This window comes from Acomys russatus, chromosome 2 (assembly GCF_903995435.1).
Source record: "Acomys russatus chromosome 2, mAcoRus1.1, whole genome shotgun sequence".
In the NCBI taxonomy this organism is placed as follows: Eukaryota; Metazoa; Chordata; class Mammalia; order Rodentia; family Muridae; genus Acomys; species Acomys russatus.
This window is the reverse complement of record NC_067138.1, coordinates 18,729,637-18,750,305: the sequence shown is the minus strand read 5'-3', so window position 1 is coordinate 18,750,305 and position 20,669 is coordinate 18,729,637. Positions and strand designations below refer to the sequence as shown.

At 40.8% G+C, this 20,669-nt stretch overlaps 1 protein-coding gene across 2 annotated transcripts in view; it reads right to left on the bottom strand.

Moving 5' to 3' along the window:
- Trpa1 (transient receptor potential cation channel subfamily A member 1) overlaps positions 1-10,304 on the bottom strand; it is a 46,095-nt gene extending 35,791 nt beyond the window's left edge. For both annotated transcript variants that reach the window (XM_051165904.1, XM_051165912.1), the window contains exons 1-3: positions 10,194-10,304; positions 4,028-4,187; positions 2,436-2,611 (exon numbers count right to left, since the gene is read on the bottom strand). In XM_051165904.1, the coding sequence (XP_051021861.1) occupies positions 2,436-2,611; positions 4,028-4,187; positions 10,194-10,304 (447 nt within the window). The remainder of the gene's footprint in view (positions 1-2,435; positions 2,612-4,027; positions 4,188-10,193) is intronic.
- Between the last annotated feature and the right edge of the window lie 10,365 nt (positions 10,305-20,669).

The window sequence follows — 20,669 nt, the reverse complement described above, 5'->3', positions numbered from 1 at the left end:
AGCTCTGTACCTCCTCCAATTCAGTCATGACCGGGCGTGTCCAGAAGCTGGGATTCTCCAAGGGTACTTTGATAAGAATCCAAGAGACCTAAGGAAAGGCCCAAGCAACTGAGCCAGCTTAATCCCCGAGTACAAAGGCCATCAAGAAATAGTCACGCCATAGTCCCTAGGAGAATGGTCCCCAGAGATTACTGCCATTGTAAGAACTTAAGATGATTCATAGATGACCTTTTTTGAACTTTATAAACAGATAAACAACAGTAGATATTATAGAGGAAAGCTGGTAATTCAAACAGTTGAGAAAGCCTTTTGAACCGGTAAAGGTTGAGTAGAGCAGGCTAGACCATGGAAGTGGCTAGAGAGGTAGGCTAGGGCAGAATTGCTGCCTATAAGCAAACTTCCTCTGTATCCTACTGTTATGAGCCAGGAGTTTAAGAACGTGGTTAAACATGATTATGGTTTATAAAATAAAGACCATAAGGCAGAGACAGTTCAGCCTGCTCACGCCCTAGCTTTCTTTTTGGATTTGTGTTGCTCAGGGCATCTAGAATTTTGCTGTCATTCTCTTTTTGTTTTTGGTTTTTTGCTTTTATTACAGATTGATTTCACAAATGACTTATGGGCTTTATCTCTGAACTTCTATTTCTATGGTTGCTCTAAAGAGTTTTCTAATTAACTGTAGGTTTTCAACTACCATCTGCCTTCAAATTCCCAAATCATGCTTTTAAAGTGAAAATAAATTAAGTTAATGAGCATTTATTGATGAAAGAAGCCTTCAGAGAAAGCGTGAGGGCTCCATGGGGAAATACCTGACACCAGTGGGCAGTCCCTGTGAACACTAATGCCCCAACCTAAGCAGAAACAGCGCGTGGCTGCGGGAAGACATAGGCACTAGGAAGAAGGCAAACAGCCTGTGTCCATGGACATTGTCCAGTGTCCTGCACAGTCTTCACTGTTGCCAATTCTTCAGCCACACCCTCTGCTTATTCATTGTTCCACTTTACTCAAATGACCACCATTCAGCAGGACAGTCTTACTCAGATAAATGCAACATTGTTTCTCCAGGAAGGAGAGCCCAGCAACGCTTAATGATGACGGTGTCATGTCATAAAAGTTACAGACTTCAAAACCAAAGCACAGTGGGCAAGATGAAAGGGTCCCACCTTTTCTCTGATTGCTAGAATTCAGACCTTTCTGAGAGCTGAAAAGAAACTTTTTGTGACAAAGGAGCCTTGGGACTCTTTTTCCTGGTTTATTGACAATTGGTTTGAGTGTGGGTTAGCACATTAGCTAAAAATGATCATTTACAGCATTGCTTCCACAGGAAAACCTACTGTTAAGTTCCAAATAGCATAGCTTCAAAATGACCTTCCAGAACACTGGATCTCAATCTTATTAATGCTGTGGCCCTTTAATATACTTCCTCATGTTGTGCTGAATCCAAACAATAAAATTATTTTATTGCAATGTCATAATTGTAATTTTGCTACTGCTATGAATTATAATGCAGGATATCTGATGTGTGGGTTGTGACCCACAGGTTAAGAATTGCAATTCTAGAACATAATTCATCTGAAAATGGCATTCCTCTTTGAGGAAGCAGATTATGTTTCCAATGTGCCTGTGAATCTATGGGGTGTATTATAAAAGCTAAGATCTAAGATCTGCCCTTTAGATGTTAAGCAGGGATTCCTCTAGTTGAGGAAAACAAATCCATAAAAATAATAATGATGATGATGAATAAGAGAGAAAGAAAGAGAAAGATTCCCCCATATGATCTCTGTATCTGTTGGTGATCTGTCTTTTGACAGGCTGTCCATTTAACAAAACTGGTACACCATAACAATGGGTTCTGCCTTCACCAAGGTTCTAATCATGCTTTGCATGTTAGGCAAGTTATTCAATTCTCCCTGTGCCTCTTCGTAGTCAACTATAAAATGGAGACACTAATTGTCTTAATTGATACTGTTTAAGTGAGAGTTTAGTAAAGGCACATAGCTTTTTAAAAAAAATGCCCGAAAAATTAAAACTCACAAAAAGATGACTATCAATATCATAATCTTTTTCATCAATATCACTCATCACCACCTCCTCCCTGCTGCCTTCACATCACTGTCACCACCACCATCACCATCACCACCACCATGACCACCACAACCACCGCCACCACCATCACCCCACCACCACTACTACCTCCACCACCACCACCATGACCACCACCACAATCTGTTAATATTTTCTGCCTCATTACCATCGCTCCTCTGCCTCATCATTATCACCACCATCACTTGGTGAGAAAGAAACATAACTGTTATGTTCTATTTGCCATTGCGTGGCACTTGCAGTTAGGCTCTCTGAAACAGGAAGTGAGTCAGCTGTGGATTCTGGCCCCTGCTCCATGGTCAGCCTCAGTGCCAGTTGGCCAGCAGCCTCACCTTGGTCAGCTCATTGTACATGCCCTGCACAGCTATGTGAAGCGGTGCCATCATGTTATTGTTTCGGAGATTTGGATTTGCTCCTTCGCTGAGAAGAAACTTCACACTTTCAACCTGATTTTTTTCTGCAGCCCAGTGTAGTGGGGTATTTCCATAATCATCCATTATATTTAGCACTAAAGAAATAACAAAATATGCATTAATGTATCTACTATTACCCACTCCAAAACTCAGTGTCAAGCGTATCTAAAACCATCTATATTGTCCTGGAATATGGAAATAAGATATAGTTTTGGCTTAAAAATTATATAATGGACACCAGATAAGACAACATGAAAGTACTTATAGATCTTAAAATTTAAGTTAAATTTTTATATAAAAGTTTTATATAAAAATAGATCCTCTTGTTATACTCTTTATCTGTATATTACTTTTATTATGATATAATGCTGAGATTACATAATAGCAGATAATAACTAAGTTCCATGTGACTGTGATTACACTCAAGCTTGCAATTGCCCCAAAGATAACCCCCCTGACATGGGGTGTTGTTTTCCCTGTGAATGCTGCAGAAGAATAGAATGCCCTTTGACCTGCACTGCCTTGTAGCTATGATAAGGTAGTGCCAGCGATATGTCACTAAGTCTAAGGAAAAAGAAAAGCACTCATGAACAGGACATGGTAGCTCTCAACAGTAGTAGGAACCATAAGGTGGCCCTATTTCTTATTTCTCTCTCTCTTATAAAATTTCCTTTGTCCTTGCATTCATCCAAGTTCTTAAATCTCAACTCAACACACACACACACACACGCACACACACACACACACACACACACACACACACACACACACACACACACACACACACACACACATACACACCCCCCTTAGGACTCCTCCATTCTGTTTAAGCAAAATAAAAATTCTATTGGGTATCAAATAACTAAACAGCTTAATCTACTAGTATACAACTTGAAAAGGACTTTTATCTTGACCACTTTTCACAATTTACTTTTCTGTAGGGGCTTTCTAATGCAGGACTTTCTTGTGACCACTGTTCTACTTGATGTCTTCGTAACATCTAGTTAGATCTACCTACTTTATCATCCCAGTGACTTCCTTCCTGGCCGTGTCCCACCACTCTCTTATCCACTCTACCTCTGCCACCTGTCTCTCTTCTTTTGTCAATCCCCTTAACTCCCTCTTATTAACAATCTCTGTTCTCCTAATCTATGTCCATTCATTCGTTTAGTCTCACCAACTTCTTAGGCAATGCCCTGGATGAGTGAGTCGATCCTCTGCACTTCTGATTGTGTATGTGGTATCTCCAAGAACATGTGCCCAACTAAAGCAAACTCAGGGTAACCAAACCTCACATTCTCACGGACTTTGTTCCTGTTTGGTATGGCTGGTCATGCTGCTCACCTATCTCCTAAAGTAGAACTCACAAATTTAGCTCAAGCTCCCCAGGCACACTCTTCCTATTCTGTGTGCCCATAAGCACTGCCAATGCCACAGGTACATATTTCCTGGTCGCTCAAAAATCTAAGAGGATGATGGCTTGATGAATCGTCACCGCAACACTTGGTTACCTTCACAAGAAGAACCTTGGATGATCAGCTTCATCATCTCAACTTGACCTTCTGCTGCTGCATGGTGCAAAGGAGAGACATTGTCATCCTCATATTTGCTTAGCTTTCTTCGGTTCTTGATGAAGTCATCTAGCCTATACATATCCCCTTCAATGTCCACCTAGAGGAATATAAAAAGTCTGTTACCTAAGATAAGCATGGGCCAAACTGAAAAATATAAGATTAGTCACTTAATAGCCCCATACTTTACTAATTCAGCACCGTCATGCTTATAGCAAATACCTTTTCTTAAAAAACACAGTATAGACATAAAGCAGGCAAATGACTACACATTGATAAATATGTTAAACAAATGTTTTATCTGACCATAATCTTACATAGGTCATAGAAGTAAAGGCCTGTTTTTTGCAGTTTATTCACTTTACATCCTGGTTGTAATCACATCCCTCCACTTCTCTGGGTCCCCATCTCTCTCCCCCATCACTCCTTCCCTATTCTTCAGAGAAGAGAAACCCCACCCTGCATTCCCATCCACCCTAGCTCATTAAGTCACATCTAGACTGAGCTTGTCCTCTTCCCCGGTGGCCTAGCAAAGCAGTCCCACCAGAGGGACGTGGTAAACAAGCTGGCAACAAAGTCCACGCCAGAGAAAACCCCAACTCCCATTACAAGAGGACCCACATGAAGTTTGAGCTGCCCATCAGATAAATCGGTACTGGGGGGGGGGCCTAGGCCCAGTCCATGCATGGATCTTGATTGCTTTAAAGGAAGCTTACAAAACGTCCTCTGCGAAAAAAATATATTTAAAAACACAGAAGGCTTTGCTTTGCTGGGTGAAATGTATTTATTTCAGTACAGCAAGAGGAATCAAGTAATAGACAGACTGAAAATGATCAAAGCACAGTGAACTTGTGTTGCAAAAGTCTGAAAGCCCTTATTCTGTACAGTTAATGGACACTTGGCAAAAATAGTAAGAAGAGGAAGAGTCTTTGAATGTGAGGGTTACTAAGTCTAGGTATCCACTAAGGTTCTGTATTGTCTAGTCCCTTCTGCCTACAGTCATCCTCCACCCAATCTCTCCGTGCACATCCTGAAGCGGTGTCCCTACAGGACTTGTTTGGGCATCTAATACTGTGGCCCTTCTCCTGAAAATGAGCAACTCTTGAAAAAACTAATTAAAGACTTTTCACTTTATATCTATGATGACAGTAAGCAATCCCCTCGTTCAGCTAACTGCTTTACACAGAAATCAAAGACCATTTAAAATCAGTAATTACAGGATTGAATAGTTTTATGAGATTTCTGTTCAAAATTGCTTCCAGACTAACTGATATACGCGCAAGTGAATGCTTAGGGATCGTCTTCCAGACTCCCTTAGCCCTCCAAGTCCTGCTTCCTGGAGGCCATGCCAAGATCAATGAGGAGTGGACCAACATGTGTGGTGTCTAACAGGAAGACTGTGATGTGTGCCATGAGAGCTTAGGCTCCTGTTTACTTGACTACTTGAAGGATTTGAATTTTTAGGACAGAATCTTGGGTAACCTAGGGTGGCCTCAAACCTCCTGTGTGACTGAAGATGACCCCAACCACCCCACCTCCTGCTTCTATCTCCCTAATATTCAGATTGTAAGTGTGAGCTAGGACACTGTTCAGTTCAAATAGATTTGAAAACAAAAGTTTGAGAACCACTCTGATTGTTTCCTCCTCTTTTATTTTATGTATTGTGTTCAGTGTTTGCTATGCATTTCTATTCTTCAGTTTTCCTGATATAGTCATATGTGTAATTTTTTTTTTCTAGAAAGGAATGGAAGAAAGGAGCTTTCACACAGAACACAGAAGGACATAAAGATTTTTGCTTGCCTTTAAGACAGGGTCTCAAGTGTCCCCAGGGTTAGCCTCAAACTTCCCATATAGCTGAGGTTGGCCTTGAACTTCTGATTTTCCTGTTTCTACTTCTTGAATGCTAGAATTACGGGCATGTACAACAGCTCAAGTTTATTCCATGCTGGCATTCAAACCGAGGCCTAAGGCAATGCTAGGCAAGTACTCTACCAGCTGAGCTATAGCTCAGCCCCCTACAGCGTCTTATACACACCACGATACTTAGTGACTTTTAGTTTCCTACAAGTGGAAATGCACAAAATGGAAAGAAGTCACAGACTTCTATTGTAGTTCTGGGGTAGTACTGAGATTCAAATTATTTAGCATTGTATCTTCCAGACTTACAAACAGCCAAGTGAAAACATTTGCCTAAATTGTTCTCAATGTGGTTTCTCAATAACTTCTTTAAAGCAAAGACCCAAACTGAAGTGTACCACAGGCAGTAGCTTTGCATAGAACCAAGACAGCATGAAATTTTTCCCCCAAACCATAGAAAAAGTCTCCAAACAAAAGATCAAAATAGTTGCTTGTATTTTCATGTGGCAAGGACTGGTCCCCTTTGTCATGTAAGATAGCTGCCAAAACTACAAGTTTTCTCACTATTGCAAAGAAAAACTATCAAATTGAGCAGCGATTAATTTAGCATAAGGTTCATTCACTAAATGCTAGGAGGGAATAAACTACAATCTCCAAATTTCCAACTTTGAATTTTACTTCTTTTGTCACAGAATAGCACTTAAAATGTAGCTACCTTTATGTTGGCAGAGACCAAAAAAAAAAAAAAAAAAAAAAAAAATGGTGTCACTTTCCAACTAAAAAACAATTCCATGTGCCCTTAGTGACTATATGGTAAGACAAAGACATCCAGCCATTCTCAGATTTACACATCCCCAATAATTAAAGCAAGATTCTTGAAGAATTAGGACTTTTCCTGCCCTTAATGCCTTACCTTAGCAAAGGAAGTGCTCACTTAAATCAATTTGAAAGCATTTTAGCAAGTGCTTTGATATCTCTCAGATGACGACAGGGGATCCAACTGCCCATCACCAGTGTCCAGAAAGAGTAATTTGCAAATCTGTTCAGTGATAAGTAGTTGACACAAACCCTCCACACTTTGCAGGAAAGACTCGGATCAGAGGTGCACAAGATGCTATTGAGTTTGTGGAGATGAAGCATCCTAAAAACATGCCATGTGAACCCATGGAGCATGTTACACTCTCTCAGAACCTGACACGTCGTCAGGCACATTCTTAAGGCAGACCTGGCATGCCCACAGATAAATTGTTATATAAAATAAGACCATTTAATGTCACTAGCTTGCACTGCATTTTTATTTTGGTTTTTGTCATGGTCATTAATTGCTTAACTAATTAATTATTAAGAAATGTCTTTGAAAATAATTTAGGCAAATGCTTTGCTTGGTTTCATACGTTCAAATCTGGAAAGCACACTTAAAAACGTTATAATATCAGCATTATCCCAGAACTGCAATGTGGTTTCATTATTTTTTCCTAGTTTGTATATTTAAGCTGCTGGCGGAATAACACATAAATTTAACCTAGTGTGGTTTTCTGTGTTGAAGAGTCATAAACTCTTGAATTCTGAGTTCTATGGTTATGTTCAAGACAACAGGTACTAGATCATTTTTAGGAAAGTTAGTTCTAAATAAGCCCTTCAAATTACAGACTTCAGATCCATGTATTTTAGATCACTTGAATAAAATATGTCTAACCAGAATAAAATCAAAAAGGAAAGAAAACTAAGATGAAAAACTATCTACAGCCAAAGAATGATTAGATGCTAAAGTATTCTTTAAGAAGTGAAGCGTTAACTTGAATTAGTTCACTGAACTAAATGAAACTAAAGACACTAAAGTAAAAACAAAAATGAAATATTAGGATTGGATAGCAGGATTTCTTCCAAAATCTCTAGAAAACTGAATGCCTAATAAGGGAATTTGTGAACACTCAACGTTTCTTTCTGCCCCGTATTAATTGTAATTATGGCATCCTAGTGCTGAAATTCACCCACGATGGGTTAGGGTTAGGGTTAGGGTTAGGGTTAGGGCTAGGGCTAGGGCTAGGGCTAGGGCTAGGGTTAGGGTTAAGGTTAGGGTTAGGGTTAGGGTTAGTGCTAGGGCTAGGGCTAGGGTTAGGTTTAGGGTTAGGGCTAGGGTTAGGGTTAGGGTTAGGGCTAGGGCTAGGGCTAGGGCTAGGGCTAGGGCTAGGGCTAGGGCTAGGGCTAGGGCTAGGGTTAGGGTTAGGGTTAGGTTTAGGGTTAGGGTTGCTGCTACAGCAAAGGCCATGGTTAACATGCTGAGTATACCTGGGATGGGGTGCACTACTGAATCTGGAAGCCTTGTGCATGGGTTTGGGTGAGGCAGGATGCTTCTGACAACTCACGCTGACAGTGCTGTCTGCATAGAGATGGGCAGTGTCTTCCAAAGCTAAAGCTGTACCTACTTCTTGACTCCCCCCCCCCCTCGCCTTCTTTTTTCTTTTCCGGAAACAGGATTTCTCTGTGTAGCCTTGGATGTCCTGGAACTCACTTTGTAGACTGACCTCAAACTCACAGAGATCTGCCTGCCTCTCCCTCTCAAGTAAAAAAGCCACCACTCCAGGCTCTTCTTGCCTCTCTTAAGACAAAGCTACCAATAGACACCCAGAGCGAAATCACATCTACAGTCATAGATAAAAACATCAAAGCTAAATAAAACAGCAAACCAAGCAACAAAAACGACATACGTGCACATCAGTACATAAGTAGTTAAATAAATCATGATGTGAGCCACAGGTTGGAATGCTGTGAAACTCTTGTTAAGGGGAGCAGGGCTGTGGCCATGGCCTCTGTTGGCTGCTCTTAAATCACTTTCCCCTCACAGGACAGGGTAGCCTTGCCAGGCAAGTGAGGAAGAGGATGCAGTCATTCCTGAAGAGAGGTGATGTGCTGGGGTGTGTTGGTAGGGGAGGAGGGCTCTCTCTTTCTGAGGACTAGGGGACAGGGATGAGGAGAAGAGGGAGGGAGGGTGCAACCACTGAGGAGGCAAGGGAGAGGGCTACCATAGAGATGTGAAGTGAATCAATTTTTTAAAATTAATTCAATTTTTAAAATAATAGAAAAAAATATAGTTATCTATAATATAGACAGGTATATAAATATATGATTATGTATCTTAATTATAAAAGTTATAAAGTAGAGTAAATAAAAACAAAAAAGCAAAAAAGGCCAAAATAAATAAATAAATCTAAAAAAAAAAAAAAAAAAGTAAGTCTCCAACTACTGAATTGAAAAGTATTCTAAAATTTCCTCTGTAAGCTTATGACTTTTGTAAGTTAAAAAAAGTGCAATAGGAAGTTTGTGTTTGCATTTCCCCTGGGGGTGGGGAATGCATAAGGAACTATTAACAATGCAGGGAAGAATTTGGTGACTGAAAAGCCACAGTTAATACCTTGACATTTCAGAGCCTCTCCCTCTGGCTATCAAGCTAAGGAAGTCTACTGGGTGTTTTGGGCTTCTACCCTTAAGAGCAGGGCAGCAGCAGCAGCAGCAACTTGGTGAGTGTGACTTTCTTGTGGGTCAGAATACCCAAAGAACAGAGAATTAGCTGCTCCCATCTCAGGGACTCTCCTTTCCTGACTGGGTCTTCCCCTGAGGAGTCTCCAGTTGCACTGGCTGACATCTTGCCTCAGTTCATCTCCAGGAGGCATCCTTTGCAAGCGCAGAGTTCTTTATTTCACTTTTAGATAGAAACGCTTCTCCATCCCAACACACTTGTTGGATCTGGCTACAAGACCCTCTGCTGCAACAGTTCCACTTCAGGTCAGACCATAAATAAATAAATAAATAAATAAATAAATAAATAAATAAATAAATAAATAAAATCCGCTTAAACGTTCAAGGGGAACTGCACACACTCCAAATTTATCCTGGCTTTAAAGCAGTCCCTGGGTCCCAATTCTGTAAATTATCAAAAGTACTTCAGGGGCGCATCTCCGCTGGCATTAAACCATGCCCTGGCAAGACAGAGTTAAGTAATCACGTAAGCAAAACAAAGGACCACCAGGAAGTGTGGTGGAGCTTTGCTAATGTGACCGCAGGTTGGGGGAGACCGACTGAGACTATAAGCAGTACTTACAGATGCTCAGTAGTACCCTGATACTCTTGTTTCCATGCAAGCTTGCTGCTTCCTAAACTAGAGGGCAGAAGTACTGCAATACTGTACGCAAGGAAAGTCCCAGCCTCCCACCTTTCACAATCCCCCGGCATGTTCCAGCTTCCCTGGTACCTTTAGGCATTCCTTGGAGGAGCCCATGTCTTTCTCCACTCCGCAGTAGGCAACGCCCTGGAGCTCCTTCCTCTCCTCTGGGCGCAGCATCCGCCTCAAGCTGCGCTTCATTGACTCCACCTGGGCGCCAGCTGGCGCAGCTGCTCCCCACAAGGCGGCACCTAAGAGACAAAGCAGCGGAGCTGGAGCCCGGCTTGGGACCTATACCCAAGCTCTGCTGGGGAGATCCCTGCAACCAAATTCCTGCTCCGCTGCGGGGTAGGAGGGAACTTCTGCGAAGAGTTTTTCAGTCAGCGGGCCCTACTTGTAGAGCAAGCAGCAGGCGGGGCTCCGGATCCAGAAATGAACCTCCTGGGCATCTGGCCAGGACTCGCCCCTATGGAGGTCCACAGAGCGATTCCAAATTGGGGCGGATCCAACGAATTTGTTAAAATAAAGACAAACCCTCAAAGAAATGGCGGGGAGTCGGGGGCGGGGAGGGATGAATGGAGAAGAGAGAGGGTGGGAAGAGGGAGAGAGAGCGAGAGAATAGAATCCGGAACTTTTAGAAAAATCTTTCCCCAATTAAGAGTCCGCGAGTTCCACTGTGAGTGTAGCTCCTTTGGTGTGGTGCTTACCTAACCTTCAGGAAGCCCTGTAAACCTTCTCCCGTTGTCACATAAAAACAGGCATGCTGGTATAATCTCGCTAACAATCCCACAAACTAATACGAGTATGGGGAAGGCAGGAAGATCTCAAGTCCAAGGTCCTTCTAGAAGGCAGGGCAAATTTGAGGTCAGTCCTGGCTACATGAGAGTGCATCAATACAACCAAACAGAGCTGTCTTTGTCCATAGGCACCTCCTTGTGGAAAGAAGGGCTCTTGAATTTGGGGCAAGTAAGATTTTTCAGCAAAATTTCTCTTCCCAGATGTCGGGATGAAGTGAATTGACTTAGATCTGTGACTAGACCTTTGCATTTGGATCTCATTTCCTGTAGATAGCAGTATTAATCTGCTTTGTGCTCCCCTGTCTAAGGTGGTTAATAAAATGGCTATCTTTGCATATGGTTAATAAAATGGCAGGTTAAATAGAAGCTACTATTGACCCGCAGAAGGTGTTTGCCTGGCAGCTTTGTTTAAGGGCTTTATCTTTCTGGGTCTGCCCTGAATTCACTCATCCACAGTGTAGGTGTAAACTGTGGCCACAGAAGAGTGTTCTGCTCTATCCAGGACGGTAGTTAGGGGGTCTGTGCAACTGCTGTTTGGCCCAGGTGAGAACACAGGAAAACATCTTGCCAAAGGGGCTTGAGTTTGCACAGGACATAGATAACCACCACCTAACCCCAAGCTCACAGGAAACAGGGACACAGCGGAGGGCTCCAGCCAGAAAGGTTTTGTAGTTTGTTTGGCTTAGGAGTTACAAGGGGGCTGGTTTAGAGATGAGTCTAATGGGCTTAATGACACTGAGGAATCATGAAAGGCCTGCCCTCCAAATCTTCTCATTGATACAGCAAGTTGGGATCGATTTCACCCGCTGGGCTGAGGCTGGCGCTGTATATGTCACTAGTCCCTAAGAGGAGATGCCTGGAAAATGGGTGGAGGGTGCAGACATCGATCTTTACCATTCACAGTTCACACCGCAGAGGGATGGCATTGAGGTAATTCATAGGGAACATCAAGCTGAGGAAAGCTTCAGCACATCTGGTCCACACACCAGATGACCAGGGATTTCTGTGTTATTGTGAATGACTGTGATTAGTTGTTCCTCTCCCAATACTCATCTCAAAGTGAGAGAGAAACCAGAACAGAAGAGAGGACTGTATTGTAGCAGTTCTGTTTGGTCTTTTTTTTTTAATCTTTATTAATTTATTCTTGTTACATCTCAATGGTTATCCCATCCCTTGTATCCTCCCATTCTTCCCTCCCTCCCATTTTCCCCTTATTCCCTTCCCCTATGACTGTTCCTGAGGGGGGGTTTCCTCCCCCTGTATATGCTCATAGGGTATCAGGTCTCTTCTTGGTAACCTGCTCTGTTTGGTTTTAAGTTGAGGCAGAAGGTGGGCTGTAGGGAGCATCAGTGGGCTTTGAGCCTGAGGGAAGACTGTGGAGCCAGGAACCTGCATCAGTGGAGTGATGCTGGGGAAATGGTCACCAGAAGCCAGCATCCTTGAAGACAACATTGCTACAGTATGTTGTAGGCTCAGCATTTATATACACCCACCCTCAGAGACAGACTTGGTGCTCCAAAGTCTGGGTGCTTACCAGCGTGTCCTTTCCTGGCTTAGTGCTGAAAAATAGATGGTTAGCAATAGGACTGATCTCCTCCTTCTTTCTGCCATGAAAACAGAACCGGAAATGTACATTAATTTTCTCTTTTATCGCAAGTACAAGCTGCACTGTCCACTTTGTGCCTGCCTTTTGCAATCAAGAATTTTTGTGGACATTTCTTACTAATTGTTACACTATTTCCTGCCTAGCAAAAAAAAAAATATATTTTTCATAAATGGGACTTCTTTTCCTGCAAAATACTGAACTTTTTAAGATGTATAATGTAGCCCGAACAAGACATTAGCTGGCCACTTACAATCAGGATCTTATTTCCTTTGAAATTTAATTATTGATAAGTATAAATAAATGAAATAAGCTCACCAGTGATAATTTCAGAATAATTAAAGTTATTAGGAGGAAAAATCTTTGTAGATGTTTTCAGAGGTTTATTTTATTATCAAATTGTGTTTTGACATTAAGTAATCACTTATTCAAAAAGGGAAAAAATGACTTTACATATGAATTCACAGGGAAAAAACTAAAAGCAAACAACAAAATTATCCAAAGTTGCCCTCATTTTGTTCCAGCAAAGTTGCTTGACTTTACCAATCAATTCCAAAACTATGTATATTTTTAGTCATTATTTCAAATATAGTGTTGCTAGTGCCCACAATTAAAGGTAAAACAGGCCATTTTAACCTAAACAAAATAAACTTACTAAGGAATAGAACATTTTTGTGCATCTTTATAAAATACATAAAATCTGCCTATGGTAAATGTACAATTTGATGACTTTTAGTATATATGTACAATTAGGTAACACTCAGTACTCCGGTTTTAGAATACCCTCATCAATGCACAAAGTCCCTATGTCCAAAAGCAGTCAGCTCCCCTTCCCACTGGGAGCAAACCCAACTTTGGCCTGTTTCACTTCTACAGTTTCTGTGTTTAAAGCTGTGCCTTTTCTAGAAATTTCAGATACATGGAGTCATGTGCTTTGGGAAGCTTTTCCTGCGGCTTCTGCTTAGGATTCACAAGCATAGCTGTGTACCTGCAGTCTCTTCATTCTCATTTTCACTTGTATCCTATTGTGTGGCTTTGTTTCCTTTTTCTTGCTCTATTTAGCAGCTAGTGGTCGTTTGATAATTTCCTGGTTTGATCTATTATTAATAGCGACTCTCCGAACATCACTGTGCAGATATTCTTCTAGATATTCATTTTCATTTATTTGGCCACATACATAATAATAATATTTCCTGTTTATATGATGCATATTTAGCCTTGTATGATGTTGTTGATCCACTTTACACTCCGTGCAGCACTGCAGAGTATTCCAGTTACTTCATGTCCTCAAAACCTAGCTGTTCAACTTTTATTATAGTCATTTTAGTAGCATAGCATATGGTGGCATCTCATTGGCTTAATTAGCATTTTTCCCAATGGCTTATAATGCTGTCCATGTTATCACATGTTTATTAGCCATTCATTTGTCTTCTTGATGAAACGCTTATTAAATTTGCCCCTCTTTTACAGTTGGATTGCCTTCTTAGTATTGAGTTGTAGAGATCTTTATTCTAGCTATAACTCTGATTATATAATGTTTTGTTTTCAGAACATGCGGTTCCTTTACTTTCTCAGTTATGTTCTAAGATGTCTGAATATCAAAATTTTAAATTGTGATAACATTTTAATTAGTGAATTGTTAATGGATTGTGCTCTGGGTGCCATATATAGAAATGTTCGCCTATGCTAAGAGTCAAAGTTCTCTGCAATATTCCTTCTGGAAGTGTGTATGGGTAGACCTGCCATAGATCCATTTTGAGTTAAGTTAGATGCACAATTGTTACCATTTGTTAAAAATAACTATACTTATCAAGAATTGCCCAAAAATATTATTAAAATTGATTGATCATAATTTTAAAGTTTATTTCTATTCATATATAGATATGTGTACGTGTGTGCATGTATGTGTATGTATGTGTGTGGATACAATAAGTCTGTATTTAAGCCAATATCACGTGGCCTTAATTTTGTGGCATCATAATAATAAAATTTTAAATTGAATGGTCTGAATCATCCAGATTTGCTCTTCCTTTCCCATACAGTCTGAGATACCCTAAATCCTTTGCATTTCTACACACATTCTAAGATCAACTTCTCAACTGCTATAAAAACGCATGCTAGAATTTTTATAGTGATTGTGTTTGAGTTTATATATCTTATTAATGACAAGACCATGTTTCAAAATTGAGTATTTCTGAATCACAAAGAGAGGATTTCCCCATTTACCGCTTAAGCCTCTCATCCACAGGTTTTAGTTTTGTGTGTATTGGTCATGAACATTTCTGTTTGATATGTTCCTAACAGTTTATTAGTTTTAAATAACTTGGAATGGATTCATTATCTCATTTTTACTTTGAGATGATCTGAAGTCATTAGAGAAACGAAATTGAATTTTCATAAAGGTCTTGATTACACATCTTATTCATTAGTCCTTGTAGCTTCTCTTTTAAAGTCTCATGGACATTCGTGCAAATAAATGTCATCTAAGAGCTAGTGAGAGTAATGACTAGAGCCTTAGGATCTTGGTGAACAGAATTACATGTCTAGACCTCATAAGGGAAGCATTCATATGTGCACACGTACACACACATGTGATGATGGTTATTCAGATGCTACGGTTGCCTGAGCTAGGAAGGGTGCCACATGCCTGTGATTCTAGTCATCAGGAGGTGCGGGCAGCAGGCTTGCTAGTTTGAGGCCAGGTTTGGATGCATAGGGAGTTCAAGGCCAGCCTGAAGTGCATAGTGAGGCCCTGCCTATAAAAAAAGAGCGGGGCGGGGGCGGGGGCAGGGGGAAACCAAATAAACAGTAACAAAGCGTTATGTGTGATGATGACATTATCCATTCTATGCTCCCTGACTGACCGGAACAGTCCAGGACACTTAAATAGAAGTATGGAGAATGGATGCCATAGTTCATTTTCCAGTCTTAGAGGGAAACCGTTCATCATTAAATATAGCAGTAGTAGGACTTACATAGAGGTTTATTAGGCAATAGAAAATTTCATAAACAATGAATAGTTTCTAAATCATGCACTGTTCCGAATGGTGTAATGAAGTATTGCATCTCCTTGCTCCCTGCCATTCAGGATGTGAATCGTCTTCTTCCTAGGGTAACCATGGTGTAAAGTCACTGTGCTGTTCAGTTGCTGGATTACGAGGCTATCTGCATAAGCTGGCTTTTATGTTCAAATAACTTGTATTTATGACAGTATTGCCCTTCCAAAGCACGAATACTGATTCTGGCAATTCAGATATCCAAAATAAGATGTGAATTGTGTTTCCACTAAGAAAGGGGAGGAAAAGAAGGAAGGGAGGGGAGGAGAGAGGGAGGAAGGGAAGGAGGGAAAGAGGGAGGGAGGGAAAAGTTTTTGGGTTAGTGCAAATGAACCCTACTGTGTGCTATAGCATACGATGAATAATTTTCCATGAAATTATTAAGAGTAAGCAGAACATTTATGCTAGTGTTTGAAGCAACAACCTAAACTCCAAAGCTTGTTTTCACAGCATCTAAGTGTTAAGTTGAGATGAAATGGCTTTCATTACCCTCGCTCTCTGGTCAGCCACCCACTGAGGGTCTTAGGATTTCTACTACCCACGTAAGGGGGACAACTCAACTGCTTTCTGGGCTATGGGGCAAATTCACCAGAACAGCTTTTATGTTTACTTTCTGAAAAAATAGTTTATCATTGTTGTGGCTTGAAGTGTCTCTAGTGGGCTCCGGTGTTTGAACAGTTGCTCCTGGGCTCTGGTGCTGATTTCAAAGGTCATGCCCCTTCAGAAGCAGGAGAGAGCTTTGCTGCAGGAAGTGAGTCACTGAGTACAGGCTTGAGGTTTTATGAGACTCACATGCTGCTCCAAGGGGGCAACCCCATTGAGGTTTCCTAACCCAGCTGAACTTCCTGTCTGCTCCTGCTTCCTGACTACAGATGAAATGTGACCGGCCCCACATCAAGCTTCTGTTAGTGAACTGTCCCCACTATGATACTATGTCCACTCAAATCAGACTGTCTCCCTTTGCCTCTTGTCTGGTATTTGGCCACAACAATAAGTAATTTATACACGCACAAATTCATTTTTCCTAACATTTATAGAATTAGTTTGATTTATGTTGGTGTGAATTTTGGTAATATATATCATTTAAGAAATTTGTGTATTTGACCACTTCTCCAGAATCTAGGTTCTGCAATAACGTCTTTTGTTGCATTTCTTTTGAAAATAATTTGTATCCTCTCTTTTCTAGCTGTCATTTTATTCATCTTTTCAAAGAAGAGACTACTGTGTTCCTTTTTCTCAATACTATTTTTTATGCTTTGTGTTTTTTGTGTTTGTAGTGTTTTTCCCCTCTGATTTCTTTCAGATATACAAAAATATAATCATACAATCTCTTCTGGGACTGTAGCTCACCATTAGACTACTCGTCTGACATACATGAGGTCCTGGCTGAAGAAGACTGCTTACACAACAGTGACTAAGCATTCGTAGCTGCAGCCATAAATCTTGCTTAGTGAGCTTTCATCTGTGGTTTCTGCATTGACTCATAAATTACCATTAGAAGTATGTTGTCGAATTTCCAAGTATGTAAAGCTTTCCCAAATGTCTTTCTGTTGTTAATTTCCAATCTAACCTTATTTTGGTCAGAGAATATACTTAACATAATTTAAATTGACATAAACTTAAATGTTGACTTAAAATTCTGTTTTATGGTTACTTGTGGTCTGTCTGTCCCGAAGGTTAGTCAATTTGTATTGAAAAAGAATATGCTCTGCTGTTGTTTTGACAAGGCCCTGAACACATTAGTCAGGTGCAATTGACTGATAGTGCACAAGTCTTTCATATTCCTAGTCATTTTCTACTGTTGTTCTCTACTGAAATTTTCATTATGGTTGTGAAAATCTCATTCTTCGTTTAGGTTTGTCAGAATCCACATCATCAGTGGTCCTCTCCATTCCTAGCTGTGCTCGCTACAGATTTTTCATGTGTGTGCTACATGGGTTCTCATTCTTTTACTATTTTGTTTGGTTTTCGAGACAAGGTTTCTCTGTGTAGCCTTAGCTGGCCTGGAACTCACTCTGTAGACCAGGCTGACCTCGACCTCACAGCGATCCCCCTGCCTCTGCCTCCCAAGGGCAGGGATTAAAGGCGTGCGTATCAGTGTGAGCATGTGCCTGAGTACACAGGTGCCTGCAGAGGCCATGACAGAATCTATGTATAATTTTTTCGTCCAGCATTTACTCTTCAAATATAAAGGTTTTGTAGTTCTTTAAAAGTTTAATACAGTTATGATTATAGTCACCCATCCCTCCTCCCCTTAACTCCTCCAAGATCCACCACATATCCTCGCCACTTCCCAACTCCGTGTTCTCTTTTTGCAGATTCATGTGCTTTTATTTAGTGTCGACGGGTGTTTTCCTGCATGAATGTATGTGTGTTAGCAAACTTACTATTGTCCCACGAGTCTGTGGCACTCAGCTTTTATTATTTCTCCTTTGCTTTAGATAATTTTCACTGAACTATCTCCTAGTTAACAAGTTCTCCTTCCGTCTTGTTGTCTGCTGAGTCTACTAGTGAAACCATCATTTAAAATATTGGTGTTACAATACTAAAAACCGTTTTGAATTTTTTGTTTTTCTCTCGTTTTCTCTATTAAATTCACATGTTTTGTCAATGTTGTCATATTTTCATTTACTCTTTTAGCATCTAGCAATTTCATATTAGGTAATTTGAAGCATTTTAACTTTCAAATCTATCATCTACACCTGTTTGGTTGTTTGGTTGTTTGGTTGTTGTTTTTTAGTTTTCTCTTTGGGAATTTAATTTGCATCTTTTTGGATCTCTATCTGAAAACTTTTGAGTTAAGCCCATGTTTATGTGTATGTATGTACTTTAGAACTATGTCATGTGGCACATGTGTAACCCAGACCATCTCAGAGCTCTGTGTTAAAACTTTTCTGAATTAAACTGTTTCTTAAAGGTTTGTCACTGCTGTTTCTTCTCAGATTTTTTTTTAAAGTTTTGTCTGGATTTCTAAACTTTCTTAGCCTATTCTTGCATTTAAAGATTACTGTCAGATAGTTTATAAAGTTCTTTGTCCTTTTGTACTGTATTATAGGAAGAAGTTTTAATTTGATCATCTAGCTGACAGTTTCATTTTCCAATAATCGTCATCTACTGAGTATCTGTAATTTTAATTTCCTGAAGAACTTTTGTTTTAAAGACCCTTGTTCAGTGTCTGGAAATGTTGTATGCTCTCACACTTAAATTTTTTTATTTCTTTATTTGTGCATGCATGTGTGTGTGTGTGTGTCTGTCTGTGTGTTTGTCAGTGTATATGTCTGTCTCTGATTGTGTATTTGTGGCAGTCTCTGTGTGTATGTCTGTCTGTGTGTGTAGGTGTTTGTTTGTTTGTGTATGTGTGTTTGTCTGTCTGTGTCTCTCAGTGTATATGTCTGTCTCTGACTCTGTGTGTGTGTGTTTGTGTCAGTCTCTTTGTGTGTCTGACTATGTGTGTAGGTATGTGTAGGACTAAGTGTGTGTGTTTATGAGGGTGTGTTTGTATATGTGCATAGGTGTTTGTCTCTGTGTGTGTTTGTTTGTGTGTATAGGTGTGTATATGCCTGTGTGTAGGTATATGCTGTGTTATCTGTTTCTGTGTGTGTGTGTGTCTGTGTAGGTATTCGTCTGTGTGTGTATGTGTGTGTAGGTGTGTCTATATGCCTGTGTGTAGGCATTTGTCTGTGTGTGTGTCTGTGTAGGTGTTTGTCTGTGTAAGGGTGTGTGTGTATGTGTGTGTGTGCACATGGAGGTGTAGGTATATGTGTCAGGAGACAACTCTCTAGGCCTCACTGAGTCAGGCCTGTCCTGTTGTTTCTATCAGCACTGTGGGTGGGAAGTTTCAGGGCAATCCTGCTGTCTCTGCACCTTACCTCTCCCCTATGGCTGCCTAGCTGCTGCCTTTGGAGTGTTGATATTTAGGATGATTGCTGCCTCTCTAAGAGGGCTCCATTGAGCCAACTGGCTGTTGAGTACTTTTACCCCCAGGGCCACCTAACTGGCTCGGTTCTTACATTTACTTGTAGTGCCTGTTTTTTCTCCTCATCCCAGATCCTCACTTCCTCCGTGTATTGTACTAGTTTCCCTTGGATGTTGACTAATCCCTCTGCCTATTCCAGGGTCTTAGTAGCTCTATTCTCTTGCCTCATCTGTTGCCAGGGTCAATTTCTGGTACTTGTGGGGATGGGAAGAGACCTATGTGATGCTGGGGGCTGTTCAGTGTGTGGAAGGCTCCCACCAAGTCCAGTAGTGCTCATGCTGTCGTTGTCAGCCCTGGGCACTGATGTCACATGCTTTAGGTGCCTTTACTCTCCCTCAGCCCATGGACTAACAGCATTCCCACCATTGCTTCCTACTATCCGTAAGGAAGCATGCTGCTGACCAATCAGCTCTCACTAATCCCTCCTCAAGTGAAAAATTCCACCCAACACTTCACGCCACAGGCTCTGAGGCAGGGCCTCCTGTCTTCCCACCACACTTATCTTTGATCTGTGTTTTACTTGGGCTTTCCTGCATTTAATAACTTTATGAACAGGACCTCACCTGCCTGCTATATTACTGTAATTCTTAAGCATTTCCTGGTTGTTGATGACTCTAGGCATCTTTTTTCCTACTTTGGTTTGGATTTACACATCCATAAAAAAAAAAAATGCTCTGTTTTACAGGATTGTGACAGGCTGTGAGATGAGAGTGATGATGGATCTCTGTGTTCAGACTGTCTTTATTCAATTGTTTTCTCTTACATTCTGTGTAGTTAAAACAATTTAACCTGTTTCTGATAACTGTGAGACTGGAAAGACAGTTTATATGGCGCCCTTATAGTATTTGAGTGATACTAGACAGAAAACAGGGAGTAGAGTTCACTGAGAGTCTTTAAGTCTTCGACCCACGGTTTCAGTTTGATAAAAACTGAGTGACAAATGGAAAATTCTGCTTACTATGGGTGAACATGGACACACACACACACACACACACACACACACACACACACACACACACAATCACACCAATCATTCCCTTTTTCTACCAAGGAACCAGAGAAACTTTGAGACCCTATTACAGAGAAAACAGAAGAAAAGTTTGCTCTTTTAACTTCCCAGAAGGCTAAGTGATA